Below are 15,951 nucleotides of genomic sequence, written 5' to 3' on the forward strand. Positions count from 1 at the left end.
ATTTTTCCATCCCCGCTAGTAAAAAGATATGTAATTTCGAATATGATTTTTGTTGTAACCAAATTGCAAATGCTCATATGTTTTTTGTGAGTATGTATGTAGTAKGTTTCTTTGATATTTGCTGTTCCCATATGTTTGTAAGCCAATGCGCATTTTATTTGGTCGATGTCACCAGTTGGCTGGTGCCATAGCCTTGGGTGTTGCACGTTGGCAGCGTGAATGGATTGAAGCTGAGGCCGCTCACTCCTGTAAGGCATAGAAAAAATTTTGATTAAAATCTAATTTATTGTTGTATTGTATATAAAATGTATTTATTTTACAATGTAAATGTTAAAACTATGCAAATTTTGTTTATATAATGTGGCTGAACGAAAGCTTTCACGCAACGTTTTAGCAGTTGAAGCTTTTAGCTCCCCAAACTTTCATTATGTCTAAAAACTAGAAATAAATTGCAAAACTTGCACAAAGCTTAGAAAGTTCACAGAAAACGAACGCTTTTAAAAGCTTTGAAAATAATTTTTTATACGAACTTAGCATCTGCTTAGATGCAAATGAGCTTCTTAGATATACCGCTTTGGCAAAAAAGCTTCAAAAAGCCAAACATTTCATGCATAAAACAGCATAAATACACGAAATAACTGAGGCTACAAATAAGATGCCAATATTTTATACATATTTTTAGAAATTTTAAGCTTTGGGGCAGTTAATTTTTTTATTTCAAGTTCAAGCTTGAATTCGCGACAAAAATGAAAGCTGTTGAATATACAAATAAGCTTTTAATATCAACTTCAACACTTTTTTTTTAATTCATACAGAGTTTAATAAAAGCTTAGACACTGAGCTTTTTGATTTTGGACACTGGAAATTATTTATTTATTTGAGACTAATATGTGAACAGCTAAGCTGGAGTAAAGTGTAAAAATCGAGTAAAGAAACGAAGTTTCTTCAAGGCTTCAGAAAAACTTTAGCTCTGCTTGCAAACAAAAGTAAAAATTTACATTTTATCTAAATATAAAAATATTTCTTGAAAATTAACAACAAATTTTTTTAAAAAAATATAAAATAATTAAAATTGCTCTGAAGCTTTCAAACTTTTTAAAAAATGTTCATTCATTTTTGAACTAAATATGTAAATAGTTTTTAAAAATTAATGTGTTCACCTAAAAATAATTAAAATTGCTAGGAAACTTTAGAAAAGTTTTTCAATTTTTTATAATAATTATAAATATTAAAAAGTTATGAACAAATATTTGTTAAAAAACATAAAACTTTTCATTATTGCTCAAAAGCTTATTTAATTTTTTTTAAAGTTCTAATGTAAGATGAAGAACAATTAAGTATTCATATCTTACTAAAATAAGCCTTATTAAAAAGCTTTCTAAATAAATTTCTTTTGTTATTGTTTTAATGAAATATGTTTTCTTTAAAAGCTTATAAAAATTTTCGAAATTGCTTAAAAGCTTGCAAAGAGCTTTTTTTAAATCTTTTAACAGTATGAAATAATAATTCTTGAAAATTAAAAAACAGTGTTGAAAATCATAAAAATTTTCAAAATTGTGCAGAAGCTTCTAAAAAGCTTTTTTTGAAGTTTTTACTGAAATAAATTTTCTTAAAAAACTTTTATAATAACAATTTTTGTATCTTTTTGACGAAATAGTTTTTTTTTAATCCTTTTAAATTTCTAATGCAAAATGAAGAATAATTAAATAATAATTTCTAACTAAAATAAATTTTCTTAAATAGCTCTTTAAATTAATTTTATGTACCAGTTTTTAATTAAGTAGTTTTTCTTTAAAAGTTTATAAAATTCTCGAAATTGCACAAAAGCTTTCAAAGAGTTTTTTTTTGTTAATTCCTTAATATGAAATAAAAAGCTTATATGGAAATTAAAAAAAATTGTTGAAAAATCATATAAATTTTCGAAATTTCCCAGAAGCTTCGAAAATGCTTTCTTTTTTATATTTTTTTAGTTTTTACTGGAATAAGTTTAATTAAAAAGCATTTTACATTTTTTTTTACAGTTTTTGTATTTTTTGATGAAATAGTTTTCCTTTGTAAGCATATAAAAATTTTCGAAATTGAATAAAAGCTTGCAAAAAGCTTTTTTCAATCTCTTACTATAGAGCAAAACACAATTAAGGCATTTTTGCTAAATAAACCAGGATTGCTTAAAAAGCTCTGCAAATAAATTTTTATTTTATTTTTWGTTAGTAAAASTTTTTATTTGAAAGGAAATTCTCGAAATTCCTTAAAAGCTTTCAAAGCGCTTTTTTTCGATACTTTTATAGAAAAGAAGTAATAATTAAGAGAAATATTTCTTACTAAAGRAAGCTTTCATAACAAGCCTCATGAATAAAAACTCTTGTATTTTTTTAAGGAATAACTTTTTTTTTAAAGCTGCGTAAATAAAATTATTTAATTATGAAAAGATGCAAAGTTTTTGTATGTACAAAGTTAAATATGGATGTATGGAGTGAAGTGGTTTTTATTATTTGAATTTTTTGGAACAATGCTCAGGCGCGTACCCGGAAATGGTTACCTGTCCTTTTCAATGCAGGCAAACGCAAAAAGAGCGAAAAAAGTAAAAAAAAAAAATCAAAATCTGGTGGTACGCACCTGCGGAGTTTCAAATCACAAAAAACCGGACAGGTAACCTACAGTGGTCTTCATAGTCGCCGCAGCTCAAGCGCATAGTGCGACGTGGAAATTATTAGCATAACAAAAAAAAAAAAAAGACAAAATCGAAAACTACTTTTGCCACAGTATTTGCATAGTTGACACATTTCATTGGCGACACAACTAAGTAACTTAAATGTAAAAAAATAAATATTTCTCATTTATACCGTTAAGTTTTCACAGAGCAAATGCACGTAACTCTTGGGCTGCATGCTCCGAACGCTCTACACGGCGGCGGTTGCGATTGAGGCGGCTGGATTGTGCCACGGCTGGTGCGCATGGTGGTGATAGTGGTGCGGATGTGTGTGGTGGTGTTGCACTAGCGCCTGATGCCACGGTGACGACACTGTTGAGATTAATGGCGAAAAGGCACTGCCTGAGCATATTTCGTATTTTTTGTTGGTTTTTTGGAGTTTTTTTTTATTTATATTTTTTTTTTGAATTTTGTGTTTTTTGTTTTTTTTTTTTTTTTTTTTTTATTTGACAAATTTTACAACATTCAGTATAAATTTTTGCAAAGCATAACACCAAATTACAATACCGTTACGTGTAAAAATCGAATGTTTAAATAATTAATTGTGTGTGTTTTTATATTTCAAAGTGTTTTTTTTTTATAACAAGACCATGCAATGAAAAGAGAAAAAAGAAAAAGAAACAAAATCGCTGCGTTAACAACTAAATCAATTATTTACATACATTACACACTAAGAAAAAATTAGAATAAATTATTAAAAAAAAATACTTAAGCCTTATTCTTTAAAACATTTATTTTTAAATTCACTACAGATTTTTCAATGCCACAAAAAATGCATAAATATTAAAATGCGTGTTATATTTAATTATTTTTCACAACACTGTATACAAAATGCATAAAACTACCAAAACTACAGTGCTGCGCATTACAATGGGTACTACTATACAATGACAGAATACAAAGTCATATGGATTGAAAATTAATTTTGAGTGACGTCAGTGTAGCAACGGCGCTCCAAGCTAGTGGTGCTACTTGCGTGAGTAGAGACTGATGAGAGACCAACTTTGTTAAATAAAAAACTCGATCACGGAGGTTAGGTATCCGCCTGCAGCCTGTAGATACAGCGAAGTATTTAGCGCTCATACTAGATAGGAATTAGCTTAATATTAAAGAGAGAAAAAAAGCATTGACTGCCTTATACTGCTGTAGAGAAGCCATTGACAAAAAGTGGGATCGCTCACCAAAAGTAGTCATCTGGCTTTATGACGCCGTAGACAAGCCTATTATATCTATGTGTGGTGGAAAGTCCTAAAACAGACCACACTTGCAAGGAAGCTAAAGAGCGTTCAACGAGTGACACTCATCACTCTAACAAGTTGCTCTGCATTGACTCCAACAATGATAATTAATAGCATTTTGCATAAAGTGCCCTTTGCCATGGTATGGAGTATGCACGCGAAAATTGTTACCAGATTCAGATATTTTGACTTTTAACCGGATATTTTGGATCTTGGAGTCATCAAAACGAGCTCTCTAGCCTTTTCTTTTCTGCACACATACCTGTGAGATCGTAGTGGGTGGGTTTTTTACGGATGGGTGAAAACTTTGGGTGGAGAGTTAGTAGTAGTATCAGGGACTCTTTGTCAAATTCACTTTCAGACTCCATGATTATTGCAGTGTATTTTTGGCGATTTTAGCCTTGAGCTCACTGACAATGGTTAAGGAATACCCTACCATCTCCCTAAGCTGACAARGAAAGATACTCTAGCCTCCYAATYAGTGGAATGTWAACGGTTYGGAGTTCTCTTCTCCTCGTCTGTTCTACTACTGGATAGCTGAACTCCGAGCTTAHCGGCCGTAGGGTTGAAAATCTTACCGGATGCCAGCTGAAAAAGCAGTATGGAACAAGAATAACTCAAAACTTTCATCTTGATTATAACGCGAAGTGTTTTGCCCACAAGGAGCTTTGCTGACTTGTAAGATTGAATACAGGAGATCTGTTTTTATTATATCACGACGGACTGCATATAGATGCGATAGCGATAGCGATCTCCGGATCAGTCACCGCACCTAACCTAACTTCACTTAACCCACGTCGACACAACAGTTGATATTCTCAATATCGAAAATCGATTATTAGCCATTAAACTTTATCGAAAAAATTTGAATGGATCAACAATTTTTAGTTTATAAGGTCGACTGTTAGATTAACCCATTAAAATATATTTTAAATATGAAAATGAATAAGCGGCTGGAACTTATAAGTCGAGCTTTTGAAACAGACAGATCGCTTTACAGAGTATTAAAAAAAATAATTGTCTTATTGATAGTRTCTCAGGTTGGCACTAATTTGTTATTCGTATACTTTTAGGTAGATAGGTRGAGTGRCTGTCTAAAGACGCAGCTAGGCTTAAGAAGCCTCATTGTAAAACTCTTGGGACTAAAGTACTCTCACTTTATTATCTCCTTCCTGAACCATATGAGTATGTATGAGTGGACTTAGACTCATAGGACCCTGGTAACTACCTGTCTCATGCATAAATTTATAAACTACATACATTCTAATCTGGGTCCATACCTAAGAATGCGTACTACAGCAAATACGTTGTGACACATGCACTCAACTAACGCTCTAAACTTCTACAGGTACTTAAACTTACKGCTGGTGGAGTTGAAAACACTGGCTGGTGAGGAGGATAACGTACCCATATTGGTTGTTGGGCCATAGCCATTAGCAGCCACCGTAGCGCCATAAGAGCCGCCCGAACTGTGTGGCGTAGAAGCGCTGCTGCAATAGCCGCCACGTGGACTCACGCTGCTCGATTGGGCGCGCTGATAGTCGTCTTCGGTCCATTGGCCAGCGGTATCCTGAACGCTTACAGCCAGCTGGCCGGTGTATGAATTGAAGCCGGTCGAACCGCCGGGAGATCTAAGAGATAGTGAAAGGTTGTAAGAAAGTGGATTAGTTCTGGGTATAAAAAGCTGGTGTACTGAGCTTGCGGCTTACCTTGGCATGGAGTACAAGGCCTCGACCAAATCGGCTGCGCGTTTGAGTATGATTTCCTTTTGTAATTTCTCTGGATCGCCAGGATGACGTGGTATAAGCTTTTGYAGACGCTGAAAACCGTAATCGATGGTCGGCTCATTGAGCGCTGCTTAAAGAGAAGAGAAGAGCGACAAAAAACGTGGTTTGGTAAGATTATAGTATATAAAATGTTAAGTTTTTTAATAACCATTTATTTTTACTCACAAACATAGACAAATCGGCCCGGCGAACCCTTGCAAAACTGTTTGCTCTTATACGATAAAGTCACCTCCACCACACCGGGTATGTGACGTGGTGGTGTTTGCACACGAATGGCATGCGATGTAATCAATTCGCTCCAAACGAGCATTGTGCCGAAGACCACTTGGAGGCCATCAAARAAATTATCACCCACAATAATAACGGTTGCGCCGCCAGAGGTCCAACCCTCGCTGGGCGAAATCGCTTTGATGCAAGGCGTGGCCACGGGCAATGGTGGATAAAGACCTGTAGYGAGAAAGGTTACAAACTTAGTAATGTGTGACATATAATGTTGTGGGTAATGATAAGCGGGGAAGGGATGCGTGGTTAAGTGTACGACCGTATTGTAATTTTTAAGCGAATTCGAAAAAAACTAAGCAATAAAATAAAGAAATTTGCATAATGAAAATAATAATGGCTAAAACTTAAATTGCGGCCKAAAGTATGCCAGAAACTATATATTAAAAAAATGGCATACATTTAGGCGCAATAACTATTTTAATCATTTGTCTAATTACAATTAAATTCAAAATTGTTAAAATATTACTAATTTGAAAAGAAAAAGTTAAACTACTGCAAAATTCTTAAATGCTACTCATTTTTTTACTAAAAAACTAAAAACCAAAATAAATTGTAAATCAATTTTGTTACGGACCATCATAGGTACTGTCAGGCGCAAGTGGGTGACCCGTTAAGGACAGGGAGGAGTTTCCTGTACCTTCCGTGGTGTCCAAACGTTTGGCGCGGCGTCCATGCTTCGAATTGTTRTGTACGAACATATTATCGGATATAGCCAGTAGTGGACCATCAACGGTCACTTGTGTGGAGATGACAACCTGTGGGAAAATAAAAAAGTTTTAATGAAGTTTCAAAATTTGTTTATGGTAAAAATTATAAATTTATTATTTAATAACACTAGTTTATGGAATATTTTTCTCAAAGTAAATTAAAATCAAAAGCACCGAAAATTCGGGATTAATAACTTTTTTTCGGGATTGACTGTAGATAAGTGAATATTTTGTTATCACACTATTTTACTTAAAAACACGTTAAAATGCGAAATCCCGAAATTTCGGGATTACTAATTTTTTTCGGGATTGCATTAAATTTTTCGGAATTGGCTGCTGATGAGCGAATGATTTATTATGACACTAATTTACTTAAAATACGATAAAATAAAAAATCCCGAAATTACGATACTCCTTAAATGTTTCGGGATTTTATAAGAGAATATTTTATTTGARAAAAATTAAAAATAAGTTTGAAATATGTATTTATGAACTTATGCATCATAAATCAAAAAAAAAATCTATGTTATAATAGTATACAGTATACTCTAAAAATGGTTCGGTATTGAATGCAAAATTGTAATTGGAAATTTTATTGCGACACCAATTAAAAATTAATTTGGAAAATGTTTGAAAATATGTGTTAAATATTAAGTAATACAGTCAGACAGCTTTAAGTTGAACAAGCAAAAATTTACAAATGTTTTTTTTTATTGAAATTAAATTTAATAAAATTGTTATTTAGTAATTACTCTTAAATTTTATATTACTACCAATTTATATAAACGTACTTCAAAATAAAAATCCCGAAATTKCGGGATTCATAAAATGTTTCGGGACTGAATACAAAATTGATAGAGACAATTTTATGACAAAAGYTAAAAATTATTTTGGAAAACATGTGTCAAATATTCAAAATTCAGTCAGTCCGCGATAATTTGAACCACCAAAAAATTTTAAAAGTTATTTTATTTTTTTAATCAAAAAASTGAATTTTACAAAACTGATTTATCATTATAACTGTTAAATTTTTGTACAAGAAATTTACATAAAAGTACGTAAAAATAAAAATCCCGAAATCCCGGGACACAAAAACTTTTTCGGGACTGAGTGCGAAATTGCAAAAGAAAATTTTATTATGGCACAAAAAATTATTTTGCAAAATGTATCGCATTAAAAATCCCGAAATATCGGGATTCATAAAATATCTCGGGACTGAATGCCTATATATGAATTTGGCGACTATGWCACTAAGTAGAAATTAATTTAAAAATATATATCAAAATATGAGCAAATATTGGAAAATACAGTCTGACAGCGATATGCTAACCAAAAAAAAATATACATATATATAAAAAATGTAATAAACCTACATATTAAACATTTTATATTTATAAAATAATTTTTGTTAAATAATTGCTATATTTTTCTTTAGTCTAACATTTCCATAACTACCTGTACCTGTCTAAAAATAAGTAATATTTAAGTACTGTACCTGAAAGCGTCTCATGTCTCTGGGATTGCCGGCATTTTTTAAACAGTTCTGGTTGCATTTCAAAAAGAATTTCAGGAAAAATCTGAAAATAAAANGTTTCTCGGGTCTCTGGAGCTCAAATTATTGATAAACAGGTTGAGAGAGCYAATTGTTATAACCCTTATATGATGGATTAGCAAACTATAATCTCTACATGAACAAATTTAATTTGCGGATTTTACAAAGACCAGTACCTAGCTAAATAATTAACTGCATAGCAGTCTGCAGACGCAGGTTGAAGGCCCTTSGGCCCAAATCGGGATCACATCACTTCGCTGGCACTCAGAAATATATTGGATTTTATCAATATGCTGGGGGGTGGGGAGACTTTGTGATTTAGCAGAGGGCTCAATAGACCTAAAGTGACGGTGTATTCCTCGTGTATCTATCTAAGGCAGATAGYGGAAAAGACTAGGTCTTTAAACTGCCTCAACTACATAAAAAACTTGTAAGGTATCTATAAGATTAAATTTAAATAATTATTATTCAATAATTAGCGAGGATCTGTAGGATCTGTTAGAGAGAATTGTGTAAAGCTCGATTTTTAGCTAAGTAAGAAGGYGAATGAAACAATGACTCAACAAGGTTAAAACCGTTTCAGTTACTTTCATAACTCAAATCTCCCCGACGCATACGTGCATACATAACCTCAAAAMCCCCTTACAATTTCGTACATTATTATAACAGTTGCCCGCAGAGCATCGAAATAATTGCGCCACACTTTCTTTATTATTATTAATTTGGCATTTTGTGTATTTCCGATAYGAATAACGGCATCCGATTGACTTAAGTTGCTTATTTAAAATAATATTTAGCTCACTTTCATATGGCCGCGAGCGAAAATAGCAACAATACACGCATTCAACACGCACAAAATAGTGTCAAGCACTCACTTTGTCTCATTCCTACCTCCCACCCTCAATCCCAATAATGAATAATAAGGAAAACAGATGTTTGCCTCGCGGCGTAAAAGTTTATTTGCCTCTTTAGTTGGGCGCTTTTTCCTATACGAATGACCTCGGGTGCTTTTCGCCAGTTGATCTTTATCAAATATACGCTTAGTTGTACATATGTATGACAGYAGGCAGTCCGGCGACGTGTCAGATTGTCCTTTTGGTGCGATTGTGTGCGTGTATACACATCTATATTGTATAAAAAATTTTAATATTTTTAAATAAATATTTACTAATATAATAATATTTTAATAATATATTCATTAATATTTTAAGAAAACTATAACATTTTTGAATAATTGATAAAATCCATAAAGTTTTTGTTTGAAATTTTCAAATCTACAAATTTTTTCCCTTGACAAATCAAAGAAAATTATATAATATGTTGATATCAATAATATTTTTTTTAATAAATTGTCTCTCTCTCTCTCGCTCTCCTTTACGCTAGTTAATGACATAACTTCACTTAGTTTCACTTTGTCTTTATTCTATTAATTAYCTTAGTCAATGCACTAGCGATAAGCATTTTCATGTCAACAACTTTAGAACAATAGAACTTGTTTTGACAATCATGGTACCGCTACAAACATAAACCGTAAACAACAAACAATAACATATGATAAAAGTGGATACTTGTAAACAAGAAACAAACAGAATTTTCTACTGAAAAAAGGGTCGCATGATAGTACTATAAATAGCACTAGAATCTGCAACAAAGACTTAAATATATATTTTGTACTCTGCAGATTGATTATGAGCATTTAATCTCACATCTCATATTGCTCACATATTTAAAACGACTTACGAATACTCTACCGGAGAAGCAACCGGTAGATCAACTCTCAACTTTTGGATACGACAACGTATTCAATTGACAGCTGRCGATTATGAAGAACAGCTGATATATGTTTACTTGCCGAATGTTTKTGGCATATCTTTACGTTACGTATGGCAGTTCATTGCCACACTTATCCGTCAATAACGTTCAAGTATCCATTCTGACGCCGCCTTTACTCACTTAGTCATGACAAGAGAGTACGTAGAATGCACTGCTAATTGATGCTCAATTTATGTGACAATCAGCTGCTTGSCAGACTTTACCGTTGTSAATTTTCAGAAACTAAGTTTCCTTATAGGTTAGGTTAGGTAAGGTTAATMTGGTTGGACAATAATCCACRCATAKATCAGTTYTGGCAGACTCTGCGGCCTTACTATCGATRCCTCCTCCAGTGTATCATACYRCGGGAACTCCAGATACYTACCGCATAGTCTTGCCAATGCGGGATAAGTACATAAGAGATGCTCCATTTTTTTCCTGATGCCCTGCTCTAGATATTTTGGCCATTCCAAATCATGTTCCTATAGTCCTGTCTCTTATACACATCTAGATGTGTATAAGAGACAGCATACCACGGGAACTCCAGATACCTACCGCATAGTCTTGCCAATGCGGGATAAGTACATAAGCTGTCTCTTATACACATCTAGATGTGTATAAGAGACAGGTCAGATTGTCCTTTTGGTGCGATTGTGTGCGTGTGCGCGCTCCTGCGGCGTTCACAGCGTTGAGACGTTTAAGGGTGSCAGTCAGTGTGTAAGAAGCACCGCGACCGAGTGTTAATAACAAATCAGCCGAAGTGGCGTACACCGGAAGCCGGTGATACTCTTACTTATGTGCATAAACAAATAAACTTAAGCACTTAAGTGCTACCTTTGAGAGGCACTTATGTGTTTTGAGTTCTCACACATACACACATATATGCATATGAACATATACCAGGTATTGTTTAGCAATTTGTTTATCCCATYGAGGGTGTTAATAGATKTAAATTATATTAACGAATRCTCAGCTATTGCATTTTTTCTCCACGACAAATGTCGAGTTTTCACTTTTTCCGGACTAATATTTCAACACTTCGATGYCGTAATAAAAAAAATTGAGGAAATAAGAGTCAATGGCATGTAAATTTTGTAGACAAATGCCATGCGGCTCATATTTCTGCTATTGATTAACTACTTTGCGTCAGTTAGAGGGGGGGAGAGAGGAAAGAGAGGAAGACTTGGCAGCAGCAAGGAAATGTTTGATTATACTTTGTTGAAAAATTATTGCGGCAAGTTTTATATTTCGTTTTTTTTTTTCTTCTAAAGTCAGAAATGCACAGATGTTCAATTTAATCAAGCGAGCTGGAAGTAGAGGCAAGAWACCGATATTTGTGTAAATATAAGGCTTTTAAAGCGGTGCGAGCGTTTGATAGAATTTCTTCCGCTTAAATTTTGATTGCTAATTAAACGAGGTTTCTTTCTTATTTAAGTATAGCATCTTAATTTTTTGTTTCTAAGATAACGGATAATCTTTTTAGAGATAATTTAGCTAAGTGCACTCACTTGTCCATTTTATCCTCTGATATCAGAAGATCCTGGTTTTCGAAACTATAACTTTACCAAATCAATGTGCTTACAGGGTTGTTTCTMATAAACTGGGAACCAAAATGTCTGAATTCCGATCCTGATTTTGATCTTTCAATACCGAAAACTTAAAAAATTTAATTTTTTTATTTTAATTTTCGCACTCCAAATTATCTGCATCCCGCTACCTATCCCGATCTCGAATTTTASACTCTGAAATGTCGGGATTTCTTTGAATAAATGCGAAAGTCTGAATCCGGAAATTTCTGTATTTGTTTTAAAAATTTTGTGATGTAWACTTTTTCAATCCCGATCCCTACTTTATAATCCTAAATTCGGGATTTCTTCCAAAAATTTGATGATTCAAATTGCAATCTGAATCCTGAAAAGTCCGAATTCTGATCTCGATCTCGAATTTTASATTCTGAAATTTCGGGATTTTTTGAAAAATGTAAAAGTCTGAATCGGGAAAATTCCGTATTTGTTTAAAAAAAATTTTAATTTGGTATAAAATTTCTCAATCTCCATCCTGATTTTAGTATCCCTCGATTTTTCAATACCGAAATTTCAGTATTTCTTTGAAAAATGCAAAAGTCTGAATCCAGAAATTTCCGTATTTCAATATCCTAATTTCGGTATATCCTTTAAAAATTTCCTGACTCAAATTGCCTGCATCCCGATACCAAACCCGGTCCCGATCTCGACTGTTAGATTCCGAAATAACGGGAATTCTTTAAAAAATTGTATTTGTCTGAATCCAGAAATTTCGGAATTTGTTTAACAAATTTAAATTTGATGTAAAATTTTTCAAACCCAATCCCGATTTTTTAATCCCGAAATTTCGGTAYTTCTTTAAAAATTTAAAATATAATTTTCCGTATTTATTTAAAAAATTTAAATTTTATGTAGAATTTCTCAATCCCGATCCCGATTTTTTAATCCCGAAATTTCGGTATTTCTTTAAAAAGTTTTCCGATTCAAAATTTCTGAAACCCGGTTTTTTATTCCCGAAATTTTAGCAGTAACTGTCTGAGCTACATGTGGCCTACATCAACAAATTATTCAGTGAGAAAAGTTTTATTTTTCAATGATGTCTCCACAACAATTTGCTTAGCGTTTGCTAACTAATTACCATATACTATATATATGTGTAGCATAATAGTTGGCCTAATTTGAGCTTGAGGCCATGTGTTTTCCGAATTTGTATCGCAAAGCCGAACAATGTACCAAACAGTGATACTTTGTGATGTACCAATGTATGTATGTATGTAAGGGTGTATGTTGTATATCTTTGTGATTTGCTTGTGGAAAAATAGATAATATTTTTTCAGAGATAAGTCAATTGTTATGTAAAAATAGCATTTATTGAGCTYTAGAAGTGCAYAACTGTCGATWTTTATATTTCTCAAAATTTGAGGCTATGAGTTAATGTTTAGAAAAAAGAGTGAAGAAAAGACAACTGATTGCAAAGGCAATGTGATCCAAGCCAAGCGAAAAACTGTAGAGTAATTTCAGCTATTTGAGAACACAGCGTTCGCCAAAAGTTTGCTTTTGAACTATATACCCAAAGCTAAGGCGATATCAACGTGGATATTCACGAATCGGCGACAATAACTCTCGAATTATAAAGTCGTAGCAGTTTATGAAACTCTACTTYGAAAGCGTTAAAAACAACTCTGATCTTTTAAATAAATAATATTGTTTCAATAATATGAATATTATAATATTGAAATTTCAAAAGGGTTTGCGACTTTGCTGAAAATATATTTTGAAGTGATATAAACTGAGTGACTATTTTTTGAGATATCGTTCTGAAATTTTGCAAACGCCCTTTTCACTTCAAAAACCTGCTCATTTGGTGGAATCAGCGATATCGGACMAGTATAGCATATAGCTGTCATACAAACTGAACGATTGGTTACAAGTGCTTGTATGGAAAACTGTTTTATTTCACGAGATTTCTGCAACAAATTAAGCATGTCTTGCTGCCTTAGTCAGGTAGTGCAATTTTCGGAGAAATTATTCAGATCGGATCACTAAAGCATATAGCTACCATACAAACTGAACGATCGGGCTCAAGTACTTGTATGTAAAACTTCTTCATTTAACGAGATATCTTAACGAAATTTGGAATGAATTGTTACCAAAGGAAATGGTGCAATCTCTGAAAAAAATGTTTAYATCGGTTGATTATAGCATATAGCTGCCATACAAACTGAACGATTGGGTGCTCGAGCTTGTATGGACAACTTTCTCCTTTGTGGAGATATCTGCACGAAATTCGGCACGAATTATTTTCTAAGTCAAAGCTATAATATACAAAAAAAAAATGTTTAGATCGAACAACTGTAGCATATAGCTGCCATACAAACTGACCGATCACAGTCCAYGCAAATAATTTTGTATTTATGAAGGGTTTTATAGCTACGGTGCCACTGAAATTAACCTTAAAAGTTAAAATCTTGATATTCTTTAACATTTTGTGTAATAAATTAMGTTGAGGTTGGCAACTCTGTTTTGTAAATGCATGCGTAACAAATAATATTGAGCAATATATCAAATCCAGATGTTCGCTGGGACGCAGACAACTGTAGCTGGATATGTGGATACATATGTATGTGTGTACAAATATATGTTTGTATGTGCGCAACTGTATTTTGATAGGCGAGGCAGCGCCTAAAAATTGTGTCATCCCAAGAGACACTTAAAAAAAGTAACAAACAACTACAAATGTATTTGCATATGAAGCATCTGTGACTGTGTGTATGTGTGTGTGCATTTATTTTCACTGATAGCACACAACAAAAACAACACAAACACTACAAATTTGTTAAGTTTAAAGCATATTAAAATGTTAAAAATAACGGGAGGCTGGCAGACAAACCGGCTGAAAGGCCGAATGGGACCTGTGCGCCCCGACGATTTGCACCGGGAGGGTGTCGGGTGTCGTGTGTCGGTTTATCGCTAGCACTAAAGTRGCCTAGGTTTTTCAAAATTGTTTTTTTGTCGCTCATTGCAATCGCCATTGCATGTGTTRGTAATTTTTATTGTTATTTTTGTTTTTGTTGTTGTTTTTTGTATGTTGGCGTGCTTGTTGCAACTTGCAATGGTTTTGTGTTGCATGGTGGCGCTCGCAWKTGGAAATGCAACACCAAATACTTGTCGCTGGTAATTTGAATAACGAAGAGCGCATCATTTTATTGCACAACAACAATATTTGAAACGTTTATGGCTCATTTGTAGATTTGTATGCACGGTATTTATGCGTTTACGAGCACTTACACACACACATATCTATGCTTACTTATGTTTATATACATACATATCTATGTGTATGTGATTTTCAAGTGTTTTTATTGTTTTCATGCTGCGCCGTCGACATGTTGTCACTACAATCACTTAATTTTCTCAGAAGTGTAACGAAGTGATAATGATAATGATTAGCTGTAAAATAAGGAARTTGGGAAAATATAAGGGAAAATTAAAAAAACCAAAATTAAAAAAAAAAAAATATTAAAAATATGTATAGATATGTATGTATGTATGTTGTTGAATGTTATATACATATGTATGTATATGTATGGAGTTGCAAGAATATGAGTATTTCACAAAAAAAAAATTTTAATTTTCAAAAAAAACTAAAAAATAATATGTACACGTACATATGTATGTATACATACGTATGTGTAAGTAAGTATGTAAGTACTAAAAAACTTCAAATAGCAATCACTGCTGTAGAAATCGGCATGTCATTGCCATTCGCCGGACACATAAATATTTAACCAGCTAAATAATAGAGCGACAGGAACATGCTCATTTGTCGCAAGGACATGCAGATGGGTGTAGATTTCTATAAAATATTGTAATAAAACTTGTGAATTATGACCACAGCTGTCATGTTTGTATGTAAACGTCCGATAGTAGTATACTTTGTAGGACATTTTCGTACCTTCTGTTTATTACGAACTACGTGGCAACCTTAATATACAATGTTCAGRGTATAAAAATACAAAATAATGATAAAAAAAAATAATAATGTATATGTATATGTATGTATTTTAAGGTGGGAGAAACAAATCCATATTTACATATTTTGCTTGATACTCTGAAAAATAGGTTCTTAGACAGCGAGATAGCTAGACACCTTTAAGAAAATCTCTCCAAGTATGAGTGCTTGGTTGTAACGGGAAGGTTATCCGTCTTACAGTTTTCTTATTTTTTGTTCTTATTATCAACTAATTTTAATATAATTAAGAAGTCGTAGTTGAAGAAATTTTCACGGAGTTGGCCAAGAACTATTTTTCAGTGCCAAGCGAGAAATAGTTTTTTTTTTT

The 15,951-nt window shown here is 33.0% G+C and overlaps 1 protein-coding gene across 6 annotated transcripts in view; it reads right to left on the bottom strand.

Moving 5' to 3' along the window:
• Window positions 1-6: 6 nt before the first annotated feature.
• LOC108968247 (transcription factor collier) overlaps window positions 7-15,951 on the bottom strand; it is a 43,939-nt gene continuing 27,994 nt past the window's right edge. The window contains exons 3-9 of one of the 6 annotated variants that reach the window (XR_001993323.1): window positions 8,220-8,301; window positions 6,655-6,772; window positions 5,901-6,182; window positions 5,658-5,805; window positions 5,311-5,579; window positions 2,844-3,022; window positions 160-246 (exon numbers count right to left, since the gene is read on the bottom strand). Coding sequence is in view for 2 of the 6 variants with exons in the window: in XM_018932159.1 (XP_018787704.1) it covers window positions 155-246; window positions 5,356-5,579; window positions 5,658-5,805; window positions 5,901-6,182; window positions 6,592-6,772; window positions 8,220-8,301 (1,009 nt within the window). In the remaining 4 variants the exon portion in view is untranslated. Of the gene's footprint in view, window positions 247-2,843; window positions 3,053-5,310; window positions 5,580-5,657; window positions 5,806-5,900; window positions 6,183-6,591; window positions 6,773-8,219; window positions 8,302-15,951 lie in introns of all 6 variants that reach the window. The other 5 variants (XR_001993320.1, XR_001993322.1, XR_001993321.1 and 2 more) reach the window with 5 other exon arrangements.

This window comes from Bactrocera latifrons, unplaced genomic scaffold, assembly GCF_001853355.1.
Source record: "Bactrocera latifrons isolate USDA-ARS-PBARC rearing strain unplaced genomic scaffold, ASM185335v1 scaffold_207, whole genome shotgun sequence".
Classification (NCBI taxonomy): Eukaryota; Metazoa; Arthropoda; class Insecta; order Diptera; family Tephritidae; genus Bactrocera; species Bactrocera latifrons.